The following is a 15147-nucleotide window of genomic DNA, read 5'->3' on the forward strand; positions in this document are numbered from 1 at the left end:
GCAGGCAGGGCAGACCTACCCCGAGGGTACCACTTTCAGAAATGGAACTGGAAAGATCTCCTGTTCTTACTGCCCTGAGCATCTTAAACCCTTTTGAAGTTAGATTATGACACAATAGTCACATCAGAGACCCTGTTAAACATCTTCATCTCAAGGCATTTCACAAAGACCCTCAAAACCTGGTATAGCCATGGCACTGATGCATTGGAGCAGAAGTGACCATGGCAGAAGCCTGGGTACCCTCAGGCTCTTTGCTCTTGTCATCTCTGCATCACATGGGCTGATCCACAAAAGAACCAATTCTAATAAACACGGATGGAACCTCCAGAGCCCCCATGGGAAGAGCAGAGCCGAGCAGACTACAGAGGAACTCATGGGAGTAGCATGCAACACAGCCCTTGCAGAATGGAAACATAATCAAAAGCTACAAGCTGCTGGTGTTGGTGGCTCATGCCTGTCACCCTTACTTCTCAGGAGGCTGAGGTCTGAGGGTCACAGATCAGAACCAGATTGGGAAGAAAAGTTCTTGAGACTCTTATCTCTAATTAACTCCCCCCACCACACACACACACACAAAAGAGCCACAACAAAGAAACAAAGTTAGAAGTAGTGCTGTGGTTTAAGTGGCAGAGTACCAGCATGAGCAAAAATGCTAGAAGACAGTGCCTGTGCCTTGAATGTAAGCCCCAAGACCAGCACACACACACACACACACACACACACACACACACACACACACACACACACACACACACACACACACACACACACACCACTTTATTTTGTGTGTGTGCTGGTTCTGGGACTTGAACTCAAGGCCTGGATACTGTCCATGAACTTTGTTGCTCAAAACTAGTGCTCTACCATTTAAGCCACAGTTGTATTTCTGGCTTCTTTGTGGTTAATTGGAGATAAGAGTCTCCAAACTTTCCTGCCAGAGCTGGCTTTGAACTGTGATCCTCAGATCCCAGCCTCCTGAGTAGCTAGGATTATAGGTGTGAAGTGAGCCACTGGTGCCTGACTAAATTTCTGGACATTTTAATTGTAACTTTAAAATGCCAAAGAAAAATATAAATGGACAAACTGCAATTTAACATAATGCAACCTACAGGAAATCTAAGAAACAAATACACTTGAAAATCTCTTGTTAACGAACTTTATTTTAAAAAAAATACACAAAATATTTCCTTTTAAAGGGCACATCTTTTTCCATAAAAAGGGTCTATATTCAGACAGCATAATGTTTTAATGATTTTTATTTAACACAATAAATGAGGACATAAAGAAAAACTGTCCATAACCTCAGGAGCTCTGACAATTATGCAACACAAACTATTTGGCTTGAGCTCCTATCATCCTACATAGAAAAACAAGGAAGTGTTTGTAAAATATGCATAGCTTCCTGGAGGGGATGGGTATGTTATTCGGAATCCTTTAATTAGTTCTTTAGGGAGAAAGATAGAATGAGAAGGCTGTGATTTCAGCTGCACCTGAATAAGACTGTGAAAGAAAGAAAAAAAAAAAAAGCCGGCACCAGTGGCTCAGGCCTGTAATCCTAGCGACTCAGCAGGCTGAGATCTCAGGGGCTTGGTTCAAAGCCAGCCCCAGAAAGGAAGGAAAGTACATGACACTCTTATCTCCAATAAACTATCCATAAAAGCCAGCACTGGAGCTATGGCTCAGGTGCTAGCCTTGAGCAAAAAAAGCCCAGGGACAGTGCCACAGGTCTCAGTTTAAGCCCCAGGACTGGTATCAATGGCTAAAGTCACCCTAGGTTAAGCACCTTTGCTTTTCCAGTGTGCTTTTAGATAGAATTTTGATTGAGGTTAATGATAGATCAAGTTTGTCCTTTGTCTCCAAATGATGGGTAGCTACTAATTCCATCCCAATACAACGTGAGCAACAAGAAGATAACACATTCCGATGATGCAGGACACAACCATCATTGGAAAACCCAACCTGAAAGACAAAGAGAGATGAGTTATGACACCTTTATCTGGTGAAGAAGAACATGGGCTTTAGGATCTTTATGGCTTCACGAATGTCAATGAGAAATCAAAAGGTTAGTTTCAGTTTCCATAATATAGATACATGCTTCTATTAGAAATCCCCCATTGTGTGTGATTTTGAAAGCCACCTAATTTTTTTTTTCAGACCTTCACTAGATGATTGAAATCTTACGTTTCTCCATCTACACTGCCAATTTGTATACTGAGACACTATTAACATCTTTGGCTCATTCCTCCAGCTAGGTCAAGTTCCAGTTCGTAGTCAATGGAGATCTCACAGACAGGCCATTGATTCCCAGAACCCCTCTCACTTAACCTTAGGGAGAAGTGGTGAGGTGGAACTGGAAGCTTAGGTCTAGGTGAGGTTTGTGAAGCCCGTACAGGCGGTGTGCCAATATGAACACAGTTGTAAGAAGAATGGTAAGTGAGGGAAGCCAAGCTCAGAGACAAACTGGGCACGTTTTCTCTCATGTGTGAAGCTAGATCTAAAATACACCGGGACATGATGAACGATACAGGACTCTGGGCATTCACACACAGTGAGACCAAAGGAGGACACTCTTCGGGGAGGAACACAAAAGTGCAATGCCCCTGTGTCTCTGATGACATAAGATGATATTTATCGACATGAACTCCAGGAAATTGAAACAAGAATTTCTTTTTTCTTTTTGTCTCATTTGCTTATCTGTCTTTGGTAGGGGCAGGGAGGGAAGAAGCAAGAGGACTTTCAGTCCTGTTCTTGTCAGCAGCTTGATGTAGAGAAACTATTAATAATCTTCATGGCTCCATTTCTTTATTTGTAAACCGGGGAAATAATAGTATCCATGTACTGAGACTGTTATGCCTTCACCCCTGCAAATCCTTTAGAACAGGATCTGGGCATGCAATGGGCCATCAGCAAATGCTCACAAGCCAGCAATCTGACAATTTGTGCTGGCCAGTGTTACAGAGTACTTAACACCACAGTGTGAGCATGGAGAGACCTTCCTGCAAACACGCTGTAATGGTGAAGACTTTATACAAATACACCAAGGTTTGCTGAAGAATAGAATAGATTCAGGCACCAGTGGCTCACATCTATAATCCTGGCTATTCAGAAGACTGAGATTTTAAGGACTAGGGTTCAAAGACAGCTCAGGCAGACAAACCCATGAGGCTCTCATCTCTAATTAACCTCCCAAACTCTGTTAGTGGCCAAGTGCTGGTTGCTCTTGTCTGTAGGCTTAGCTAGTCAGGAGGTGCCCACATGTAGACTGCCTGCTTTCAGGCTGCCCTCAGCATGATCAGTCTTACTCTTCAGTATTGTCCTTAGATTCCTCCTAGCAGGGGCTTCTCTGTCTGCACCCTGGTTAAAGGATGTCAGATTCATGTTACACAACAATCTGAATGTCAGACATGGGAGGAAACCCATTAAAGTTTTCAAGAAGACAGCAACATATAATACCCAGCAAGCCCAAAGCCATTGCAGGTCTCCAGCTTACCCTGAATTACCCAGGATATCCAAGTCATCCTCTGAGTGATGGAGAAAATCCCAGCGACAGATGTCTAATGTGTTTTGTTTCTCTACTAACCACACCAACCTGCAAATCCTAGATTTTAGCATCAGTACTCTGTGTGTGTGTGTGTGTGTGTGTGTGTGTGTGTGTGTGTGTGTGTGTGTGTGTGTGTGTGTGTGTGTGTGTGTGTGTGTGTGCATCCTATGGTGGCTTGAACTCAGTGCCTGGGCGCTGTCTCTGAGCTTTTTTTTTTTTTAATTATTCAAGGCTAGCACTCTACTACTTGAGCCATAGCTCTACCACCTGTGGATAATTGGAGATACGAGTCTTCTGGATTTGTCTGCCTGGGCTGGCTTTGAACCGCAAGCCTCAGATCTCAAACTCCCGAGCAGCTAGGATTACAGGTGTGAGCCATGATGCCCAGTGGCATGGGTAATTTTTTAATGAGGTAACCTTAGGAATTTGTTAGCAGGATATTTTTTAATGCAGAGTGAGTTTTGAAAGTACCTGAAAAATTCCATGAAAGAGAATCCATACCCGTGCTGCTCTGCAATCCCTGCACAAACAACGTTTGCAGATGCTCCAATCAGCGTCCCGTTACCTGGAATCAGTTATAAAAATACAGTGAAGTCCTAGGTTAGCTAAATTGGTAGGCTTGTGTTCTCTTCTATTCTGCAATGCTTGGATAACCTCCTAGGTTGTAATCAGATGATCACAGGCCCGACCAATGCGATTGCTTTGTTAAAAATCTAGACACCACTGGGCACTGCAAGCTCACACCTGCAATCCTAGCTACTCAGGAGACTGAGATCTAAAGATTGTGGTTTTAAGCCAGCCTGGGCAGAAAAGTCCAAGAGACTCTTTTTTTTTTAAACAGCTCTGGCAATTCTATTAAAGAAAACTTGTGCACTCTTTACTTTTCTCCAGTTTGTTCTGGCATGCTTCTAATGATATCAGAATCACCTGATCAATGATAGCCAGTGTGCATACTCTGTAGTATTTTCCACATGCTGTACCCAGTTCAATTTTATTGCCACTGTAGTGATGGACACCAGTTTTTGCCAACATGGCCTAGTATTTTATTTCAGATTTCTTCAAGGCTAGGCAGCTGTTGGCAAGGATGACCAATGTCCCTTTGCCCTGTCTGATCATCTTCAGAATCTGCTTGTACCCCAGCATGTACTTTCCACGTTTCAGAACAAGTTGGAGTCTAGAGTTGATCGACTCCAGGAACTTTTTCCATCTTCTTGGTGGCCACCATCTTCCTGCCTTAGGTGTGGGAGGGCTCCCAACCAAAAGCATCTAACAAGATGGCCGGGTGGAGAGAAAGGAAGCTCCATGAGACTCTTATCTCCAAATAACCACCAGAAAACTGGATGTGGCGTGTGGCTCTAAGTGATAGAGCAGTACACTTGAGAGAAAGGAGCTCAGAGACAGCATCCAGGCCCTGAGTTCAAGCCCCAGGACTGACGAAAAAAAGATCTAGACACCTATCTCCACTAGCAACTTCAGAATAAAGCCTCTGCTAGCTACACCCAATAAACCTATTAAAAGTTGAATTAAGTCAGATGGGCACTGAATCCATGTAACTTCCAAACAGCTTAGCTTAGCAACATAGTACACTATTAAGTGAACCATTGTTGCCCTTCTAATTGCACGGCTAACTGGAAAGAAGACTGGGGAGAGGGAAGAGTAAGGATGTGGTCACATGTTACCAGCACAGAAGAAAAGCAAAACACAACGTGAAGTGTGGTTTCCACCGAATGCATTGCTTTCGCTCCAATGTGAAGTCATCAAAATTGTTAAGCCAAACCACTGGAAAATCAGAGATCACTTGTAACTTGCATAATACTAGCAGGGTTTTGGTAGCACCCAGAGTGGCATGGATTTCATGTGGTGGGGAGAAAGAGGTCTCAGTGGTGTTACCCCAGCTTAAACCTCCTCCTCTGTTTCTATTTCCATAATAGGGGGTACGTATAAGTAGGTGCTGTCTGTCTGTCACAGACCATCTGGGTTTTCCTATACAATAATATGACCCGTGGATCTACAGACTGAATGAGAACAGTTCGTGTCAAAGATCATCCTCTAACCTATCTTTGATGAACACTGCCTACAAAGAATCCCTAGTCAATACAAATTGAATGACTTCTCACATGGTGTTCTTTGCCTGCTTTTCTTTTCCATAACTAGTAGAGCAGCTGAGCAGGAAGAAAACAGGAGAAGGGCCAGTGCAGGCAGAGCCAAGAGCAGCGAAAGGAAACCAGAACAGTGATGGTGAGGCTGACCAGCACACAGAAACATCACCAGCTGACCAGGAACTCCCTCCGTGGTGGACATCCGTCAGTCAAGATGCAAGGCAGTGGTGTGGTAGTGAGGGAGCTGGAGAGAATGCCTTAACTTGCTTTTGAGTTTTCCTTTTATACACTTAACTGCTGCGTTGAGCTGGACCATGGCATGGGATGCAGTGGACTTCTACTTACCTCCCAGGCAGGCGCCAAGGGCCAGAGCGTACATGAGTGGTGGCGTGGGCAGGCTGACCTCAGGGTCCTCACTCAGGTTCAGAAGCACAGGAATCTGTGGATGAAACGGACACTGACACCCTGACTCACTGAGCTGCACACGGTGCTCAGCTCACAAAACACAAAGTGCGTTTTCAGTGGCCAGACTGGAAGGAACACAAGATATGCAGAAGGAAGGCTTGAATCTGGCTGGGTGCCGATGGCACATGCATGTAATCCTAGCTATTCAGGTGGCTGAGATCTGAGGATTGCAGTTCCAAGCACAAGAATCTGAGAGATGCTTATCTCCAATAAATTACCAAAGAAGCCTGAAGTAGAATGTTAGCCAAAAAGCTAGGGACAGTGCCCAGGCCCTGAATTCAAGCTCCAGGATGGAAAGGAAGGAAGGAAGGAAGGAAGGAAGGAAGGAAGGAAGGAAGGAAGGAAGGAAGGAAGGAAGGAAGGAAGGAAGGAAGGAAGGAAGGAAAAATAACTTGAATCTGGTTAGATTTATCTGTACACACACACACACACACACACACACACACACACGATTCTAGCCACATGAACAACTGATTCTCCTTTGGAAATTTTAAATGAGAAGAATCACAGAGAATCTGACCCATACCTGGGATAAAATGATCCAATCAGCGTTTACGAACTCCCTCCCCACACCCCCTCCCCTGTCCCATCTAGCTTTGTGTACAGGACATCTCAGTTAATTCTAATGGAGGAAGTAGCTAATGCATACTACTCACAATCTGTTTGTCAGCTCTAATGCTTCCTTAGTTCCCATAATGGCATGCTTCAGATTCAATATCAAATCTGCCCTCTGTAGAAATTGAGCTATAAACTCCTACAGCCATGCCTGCTATTTAACGTAATTGCAGTCCAGTGGGCCTGCCTCAGCTCTCTACTGAATGTTTATAAAAGAATAAACTGGAGAAGTAAAAAGTAAAAGCTGTGGAGAAGTGCTTCTGACTTTTACCACCTCTGAAAGGGTATTGGGTTCTTCTCCCCTATCAGGCATTGCAGCCAACAACTGTACCCTCCCTAGTAACTCCTCGAGGGGCTTAGAAGGAAACCTAGGGAAAGAAGTTAAATAAAAACAAGACAGCCTTGAAAAATGACTGTCACAGAGAAAGTACATTGAAAGTACCCATCCTAGTAGACCACGTGGACACAGTCATGAATACCAAAGGAGTTTATCTCCAATAACCTACTAAGAGAAAGCCAGAAGTGGAGTGATAGCTCAAGTGGTAGAGTGCTAGCCTTGAGCACAAACAGGCTCAGGGACAGCGCCCAGACCCTGAGTTCAAGCCCCAGGACCATGAAAAAAAAGGGGGGGGGATTGTACTCCTGTCGGTTGGGACTCAAGCTTTGGAGTAGGACCTCCCCTGGGTCCACCAGCCTAATAACCCTGAGTTCTCCAACTCTCCAAGTGCCCCCTTGCTTCTTCCCAGAGTATGTTCTGCAACAGCAGCACAGGAAAGAAGGTCAAGAGGAAGAGCCGTCACTAGTCACAAAGACAATATGAGTAAAGGCACAGGAGACCCCAACACCATGCTAGAGATGGCAGGTGAGGGCGTGTTTCAGATGGCCGGAGGCCTGGCAGGAATGGTGCCTATGACTCCGAGGGAACAGGGAAACCCTGGGATGTCCAACTGCCTCAGCCACAGACTGGCTGGGAGGGTGAGGGATTCCTTTAGGAAAAGTAAACTGGTACAGTCAATTCACTTATTATTTTTTTTGGGGGGAGGGGTGCTGGCCCTGTGGCATTAACACTGGTATTCAGCTACCTGTGCCTGGTTTAGAAGTTACTTTTATCTCCATGATCCTGAGGAATGAGTCTCATCAGTTCTAGAAAAAGCTTATGATATGTACTTCTGGCATTGACTAGAGGTCAACATATAATATACAGAGATTTTAAAACCTGGAGGCTTATGCCTATAATCCCAGCTACTCAGGAGGCTGAGATCTGAGGGTTAAGTTCAAAGCCAGCCCAGGCAGAAAAATCCATGAGACTCTTATCTCCAATGAACTACTCAGAAGAAGCCAGAAGTAGCACTGTTGCTCAGGTGCTAAAGCACTAGCCTTGAGCACAAAGAGGCTCAGGGACAGTGCCCAGGCCTGAGTTCAAGTCCCAGGATGAGCAAAAAAACAAAAACAAAGAAAAAACACCTGTCCAGGCTGGCCGGGTTGTTTCTTCATTAGCAGGGAATAAAGATGAAAGTGTTTGTCTTTTGTTGCATTTTTTTTTTCTTAAAAGATACTGTGTTGGGCTGGGAATGTGGCTCAGTGGTAGAGTGCTTGCCTAGCATGCATGAAGCCCTGGGTTCGATTGCTCAGTACCACATAAACAGAAAAAGTCAGAATTGGCACTGTGGCTCAAGTCATAGAGTGCTAGCTTAGGGACAGCGCCCAGGCCCTAAATTCAAGCCCTGACTAGCAAAAAAAAGATACTGTGTTTACTGGGAGAGACAACAGCTCTATCAGTTTTACCCCAAAACAGACAATCAGCCAGACATACAGGTACCCTGGCAGCAGACCCTGGGCTCCTGGCCACCATTGGGGCACTCAGTGCTTCCTGCCCAGCTGCCTTGGGCTCTGCCCATGTTTTGTCCCCTCAGCCTCTGAGGGTGGTAAAGGAGATTTCACGCTCTGCTTCCTTAGGAAAGAAAAGCGAGCTAGGATGGTGTGCAGATTAAGGTGGGGCCCGCAAACACCCAGGAACACGTTGCTCACCATGGTTGCAGTGAATGGGATGTTGTCAATCAAGGAAGATGCCAAGGCTGAGACCCACACTACCAGGACAATGGCGGCTGTGAGGCGCTCCTCCTCAGGGACCATCTGAAAAGAGCAGATAGAGTGCTTTGCACTGTGAAATCACAAACAGGGTCCAACCTTACATCAGCAAGACTTGGCAGGAACCTAAAGGTGTTAGTCCTTGCTGCTCTCACATGTGACACAACTGAAACAGACATAAATGGGCAAACCTGGGCCATGTCTATACCAGGAATCTCGGCTGGGCTTCTGAAATAACGGAGGGGAACGCCCCCTCCTCACCCACATCGGGTGGCTACACACGCACACGCTGGCCCCACCAACCTGAGCATTCTCTTCACTGTCCAGACCACTTTCTTAGGTCTCATCTAAGGGCTACAAGCGAAAGAGCAGGCATCTGAAATGATGCATTCTTTGGAAAAAAGTTTCTCATCATCTCTAGGCTACCCAGGATAAAGTAACCATCCTGCTGTGCTTTTTACATAATTAATGTGACCTATTCTCGCCAGATTATTTATTTTTCATTTAAAAGCAAAACACGTTGGCTGGAGCACATTCCCTGAGAGCATTTCATATACCTTTATGAGCAAAGCAGTCTGTTCTCCAATGTATTCTATCAAGTGGAGATGTGCTAGCGCCTAGAAGAAAGACAGCATGGTGAGAATCAGTTTAAAAATGAGATTATATATAGATTGTTTTAAACATCCATCCAATGGCCTAGTGCTGGCGGCTCACCTCTGTAATCCTAGCTTCTCTGGAGGCTGAGATCTGAGGATCACAGTTTGAAAGCAAAATAACAGATCTCTACTCTACGCAACTACCACTCATAGAGCAGAAGCTCTACCCGAGGAACCTTGGATGGAGGCTGCTGAGACGTTGATGCCACTCCCCCTGACTCACTTGTACAGTGGGGTTTCCATGCCAGCAAAGGCAAGCCAAGACCACCAGACATGACTGTCCTTCCCCTGGTCGGAAAGCAGAGGTGTTGCACTGGGAGAAGCAAGCCGCTCTGGCACTGTAGTGTAACCCAGAGATATTTGTGCAGGAAGAAAGGCACTACTCTTTGGTTTTGGATAGCTATCCAAAATGTGCCAAGAAATACTGACTCCAACAGTTAGATTTTAACATTTGCCAAAGACCTAAACATACTTTCCCAAAGAAGATTTACACATAGCAAGGGAAATTTCTATAATTTCCATGCAACCTTACAATTTCTACAATTTCTCTAAGGGAGAAAAAGTTGTATGTTTTATTTTAAAGATCAATCATCTAATATTTGTGGAGATAATTTTTAAAGCTATCTATGGAGCCGGGCGCTGGTGGCTCATGCCTGTAATCCTAGCTATTCAGGATCTGAGGATCATGGTTCAAAGCTAACCTGGGCAGGAAAGTTCCATGAGACTCTTATCTTCCAGAAAACTGGAAGTGGCACAGTGGCTTAAGAGGTAGAGTGCTTGCCTTGAGCTGAAGAGTTGATGGACAGCACCCAGGCCCAGAGTTCAAGCCCCATGACCAAAACAAAACAAAACAAAACAAAAAACAACCCCCCAAAACAAACAGAAAAAAAACTATCTACGGTACCAACAGAGGCAAACACTTCAGGAGATCAGAGAAAAAAAGAGTAAAAAATAATTTTAATTTAAAAAGTCATACCTAAATACTATATACTCAGTATCTGCATCAAATATTACTTGAATGAATATACTAACTGAAAGATAGATAGGGGCTAGATAGATTTTTAAATATATGATTCTATTATTGTTGCAACCCCCCAAAAACAAAAACAAATGACACAAAGAAAAGGAATGGAAAAAGATATACCATGCAATTAGTAACCAAAAAATAAAAGTAAAAAATCTACCTGAGTAGCTCTGTTAATGTCAAATGTAATTGACTTTGAGACAAAAAAAATTGTTTCTCAAGACCAAAATAATGTTTCATAGTGGACTGACACAAATGGAATCAGCACCAGCCCTCAGGCAAAATGAATCAACATTAAAATATACTGAAAAACAATTCCAGCCTTTGAGGAAATTTTCAACGTCTGAAGAAGAAAAGGGAGGAAGGAGAGTGGGAACAAATAAAATCATGCTTAAAGAATTACAAAATGGAAGCCAGACATGTTGGGCCAGACAAGAAGGCCATCTGTAATCTGAAAGCAGGAGGAATATTTACAATGTGAAAAATATTTAAATGGCAGAGATGAAAACTGGTTGACTTAAAAACAATCCATTTACCTGTCCATCATTTTCAACTTAGTGAATATACAGAAAGATTTATAGACTTGGGCTTTCTTTGTTTACCAAATGAGATAGAAAATGTAAAAAAAACAAAAAAAAAACCAAAACAGGTAAGAGATCACATTGCAAAGCTTCTAAGGTCTTACCTCCATTAGAACAAAGAGGGCTGCAAAGAACAGAAGTGTTGCCCATTCAACTCTGTGTAGAACAATCTCAAAATCATGGATATCAGCTAAAATCAGCAACCAGATGGCACCCAGAATAGCAATCCAGCCTGAAAAGAAGAAAGAACATATGACTATAGTTCAACTAGCAATGTTATCAGCTAGTTTTTAATCTTCTGATTGCCTCTTGCGGTATAAGATTGAGATTCCCATTTGTTTGCCCATTATTACCCCAGAGCCAATCTTAGCTTACAATCACCACCTTCCTCCAACCTCATGAACCCTCCCCCCAGCTTCAAAGCAGTAGTGAGTGAAGTCCCTCCCATCTTCAGATCACTCCTGTCCTTCTTAGCCAAGCTTAGAACAAAGCTAAGAAAGAGCCACGTTTCTGGAGGCTCGCACCTGTAATCCTAGCCACTCAGGAGGCTGAGATCTGAGGTGACAGTTCAAAGTCAGTCTGAGCAGGGGGAAAAAAATGCTGGAAGTGGATCTGTGGCTCAAGTACTAGAGCGCTCAGAAACAGTGTGCAGGTACCAAGTTCAAGCCCCAGGACTGGCACCAAAAAATAATGTTTAAAGCTGAGAAAAAAATTAGACCTACCAAGATCAAGATGAATGCCAGGGACAAAGGAGTTGAGAAAGAACATGAGGATAACAAATCCCAGAACCATCAGGCATTTAATCAGCAGAATTCTGTCTGATATTCTATGCTGCAAGAGAAAGAAAAATATGAATCATGCACCTGGAGCAATCCCTTCGTTCTGAAATGTGTCTACATTCCTACATGACTTGAATTACTACAAATTTCTCTGTATGATGAAAAGTATAACATCTTAAACTTGTTACAGGGAGCTATGCATAAATTTCAGATTATACCATTCAAAGTCTTTGTGAAAAATAAGCACTGCAGCTGGGTACTGGTGGCTCATGCCTGTAATCCTAGCTACCCAGAAGGCTCAGATCTGAGGATCTTGATTGGAAGCAAGTTCGAGCAGGAAAGTCTTATGAGACTCTTCTCTCCAATGAACCACCAGAAAACTATGGCTCAGAGTGGTAAAGCACTAGCCTTGAGCAAAAGTGTACAGGGACGGTGCCCAGACACTGAGTTCAAACTCCACAACCAGCAATAACAACAAAGAAAGTACAACATACATAAAATGCGGTATAATCCTTTTCACAAAATGCCTCAAAGGGATTTACTAGGGCATGTGAGAATTATAGTGCTCTAATTTCCTGATAAAAGGAACCAGCCATTTCTGGAGAATGTTGTGGTTTATTAACACATAGCAGTAAATTAGGTTTTAGGTACAATAACAGAATAAAAAGAACAAGCCAGGTGTAGGTGGCTCATGCCTTTGATCCTAGCTACTCAGGAGGCTGAAATCTGAGGATCACAGTTAAAAGCCAGCCCAGGCAGAAAAGTCTGTGAGACTCTTATCTCCAAGAGACCACCAGAAAATCAGAAGTGGCACTGTGGCTCAAGTAGTAGAGTACTCGCCTTGAGCTGAAAAGCTGAGGGACAGTGCCCAGGCCCAGAGTACAAGCCTACAACTGACAAAGAAAAAAGAGAGAACAATGGGCTTTCCACCATAAGTTCCTTTGAGGGAATAAAACAAAGAGAGGATTTTGAAGGTTTTGCTCACAAGAAAATGAATGAGGTAATGATCAGTTGATGTAATGATGTAATGATCTTTACCCAATGTGTGTGTGTATTTAAAAATGATACTGTACCTAATAACTTTGTACAAAATCTGATATGCCATTTTAAAATTTAAAAAAAGAAAAGAAATGAATAATCCTATCTACCTGAGAGACAAAGACTTAAGAAGAGCATCACAGTCTGAGGCCAGCCAGAGACAAAGTTCATGAGACCCCATCTCAACCAAGAAATGCTGGGCATGGTTGCATGCACTGGGCATCCTATCTACATGGCAAATGTAAAATCACTGTCCAGAACAATCTAGTCATAAACACCAAACTCTATTCATGAGATAACTAAAGATAAAAGGTCAGGAGTGGCAGAGCGCCTGCCTAGCAAGCTCAAGGCTCTGAACTCTAACCCCAGTACCTGCAAAAGAACAGAAAAACCAATCAAGGTAAATGGGAAGCCCCTGAGAAAAGAAACAAGCGTACCTTTTTTTGTAGCTCCTGGATATTGGTCTCCCAATTTTTATCTTCCTGTGATATTTGTCTAAAAGAAAGAAGAGAAGGTCACGTATGATCTCTGGTTCTGTGAAGAGTGAGGTTGGCAAGGGCACCATCTGCTGTGGCTGGAGCCTGGATGCCATCCACAATGTTGATCCTGGCACACCAGAGGAGGGTACCAACTGTCCTGGAAAGTGACCAGGGGCATGTGGTTTGCCCATAAAGAAAGACTACCATCCCTCTATTTCCAAAGAGACATTTCTAAATAGGAAGTGTGTATGTGTACTAATATGAGAACAAGCGCTAGAGATGCCATGAAGAACACATGCCAACATGGGAATGAGAAAACCCTTTACCCTGTTCTTTGTATGTCTCATCCCTCAGCAACCCTAGGACATTGATTCTGAGACACCCCCCCCCCCAAGAACATACACAAGTGTTCAAGTACTAAATCAGTGCATTTGTTCATAATCTACACATGGCCTCTCATCTGCTTTAAACTATTTTGAGGTTATTTACAATACTACCGTGCAAATGAGCCATAAACAGCCAGGCGCTGGTGGCTCACGCCTGTCATCCTAGCTACTCAGGAGGCTGAGATCTGAGGATTGCAGTTCAAAGCCAGCCAAGGCAGGAAAGACCTTGAGACTCTTCTCTCCAATTAATCACCAGAAAACTGGAAGTGACACTGTGGCTCAAGTGTTAGAGTGCTAGCCGTGAGCTGAAGAGCTCAGGGACAGCGCCCAGCCCCAGAGTTCAACCAAGAACAACAACAAACAAGTTCCATAAACAGAACATTGCTGTCCTGGATTTTTAGGGATTATAAAATGGCAAGAATAAATGCCAGGCAAGGTCAACACTGCCATATTGTTTAAAATTATTGTTTTGGTAGTGATTGACTCACAGAGGAAAACCCAATAGGTATTGCCTCCCCCACCCATGCCACCCATGTGTCTGAATTGCTTTGTTTCTTAAAAGAGGACTTGGAACCTTTTCAACTGAATTTTACAACTAAATACAGAAAAAAAAATTGGTTTAAAAAAAGCAAAGAAATATCACTTGTTTTGGTGGTAATTTTATCCACTAAGGATTTTTGAGAAGTTTTCATGTCTGTTTCAGGCTCCCTAATATATTCCTCCTTTCCTTTAAAAAAGAGAATAGTGCTGGAGCAGCAGTGGCTCATACCTGTCATCCTAGCTACTCAGGAGGCTGAGATCTGACATCACAGTTTGAAGCCAGCTTGGGCAGATAAGTTAGTAAGACTCTTCTCTATGACTAATCAGCAAAAAAAAACCCTCCAAAACCAAAAAACCCAAAACAAAAAAAAATCCTACTACCACCACCACCAGCAACAAAAAAACCAGCTAGAAATATGGCTCAAGTGGTAGAGCCCTAGTCTTAAGTGAAAAGCCAAGTAAAAGTGTGAGGCCCCGAGTCCAAGTCCTACTATTAAAAATTGAATTAATAAATAAATAAATAAATTAATTAAGAGGTTAAACCTTTCTGGTTCAGCCCCTATTTTTCTGGCTTATTTTCTTCCTTGTGGATTAGAGGGTAAAGTTGTTACACTGTAGAGTTCACATTTAGCGTATAGCACTATAAGTGGTACCTAAAAACAATTCACTTGGCCAGGCATGATGGCTCAAGCCTGTAATCCTAATTACTTGGGAAACCGAGACTAGGAAAGTTCAATTCCAATTCAGCCAAGCATGCCAGGCATGGGTGGCTCACGCCTGTAATGCTAGCTACTTAGGAGGCTGAGGTTTAAAGCCAGTCCAGGCAAGAAAGTCTGTGAGATTCTTATTTCCAATG

General features: G+C 43.4%; 1 protein-coding gene and 1 pseudogene across 4 annotated transcripts in view; both read right to left on the reverse strand.

Annotated features, from left to right (window-relative positions):
- Window positions 1-1194: 1194 nt before the first annotated feature.
- The window catches only part of LOC138841971 (P protein-like), a 51191-nt gene continuing 37238 nt past the window's right edge, over window positions 1195-15147 (reverse strand). For 3 of the 4 annotated variants that reach the window (XM_070043044.1, XM_070043047.1, XM_070043048.1), the window contains 8 exons: window positions 13324-13381; window positions 11792-11900; window positions 11174-11301; window positions 9366-9425; window positions 8749-8853; window positions 5986-6079; window positions 4013-4106; window positions 1195-1959 (listed from right to left, as the gene is read on the reverse strand). In XM_070043044.1, the coding sequence (XP_069899145.1) occupies window positions 1875-1959; window positions 4013-4106; window positions 5986-6079; window positions 8749-8853; window positions 9366-9425; window positions 11174-11301; window positions 11792-11900; window positions 13324-13381 (733 nt within the window). In that variant the 3' untranslated portion in view covers window positions 1195-1874. The remainder of the gene's footprint in view (window positions 1960-4012; window positions 4107-5985; window positions 6080-8748; window positions 8854-9365; window positions 9426-11173; window positions 11302-11791; window positions 11901-13323; window positions 13382-15147) is intronic. The other variant, XM_070043045.1, reaches the window with a different exon arrangement.
- Window positions 4398-4807, reverse strand: LOC138842131 (large ribosomal subunit protein eL30 pseudogene; annotated as a pseudogene).

Source organism: Dipodomys merriami, unplaced genomic scaffold (assembly GCF_024711535.1).
Source record: "Dipodomys merriami isolate MVZ:Mamm:240054 unplaced genomic scaffold, mDipMer1.0.p SCAF_33, whole genome shotgun sequence".
Lineage (NCBI taxonomy): Eukaryota > Metazoa > Chordata > Mammalia > Rodentia > Heteromyidae > Dipodomys > Dipodomys merriami.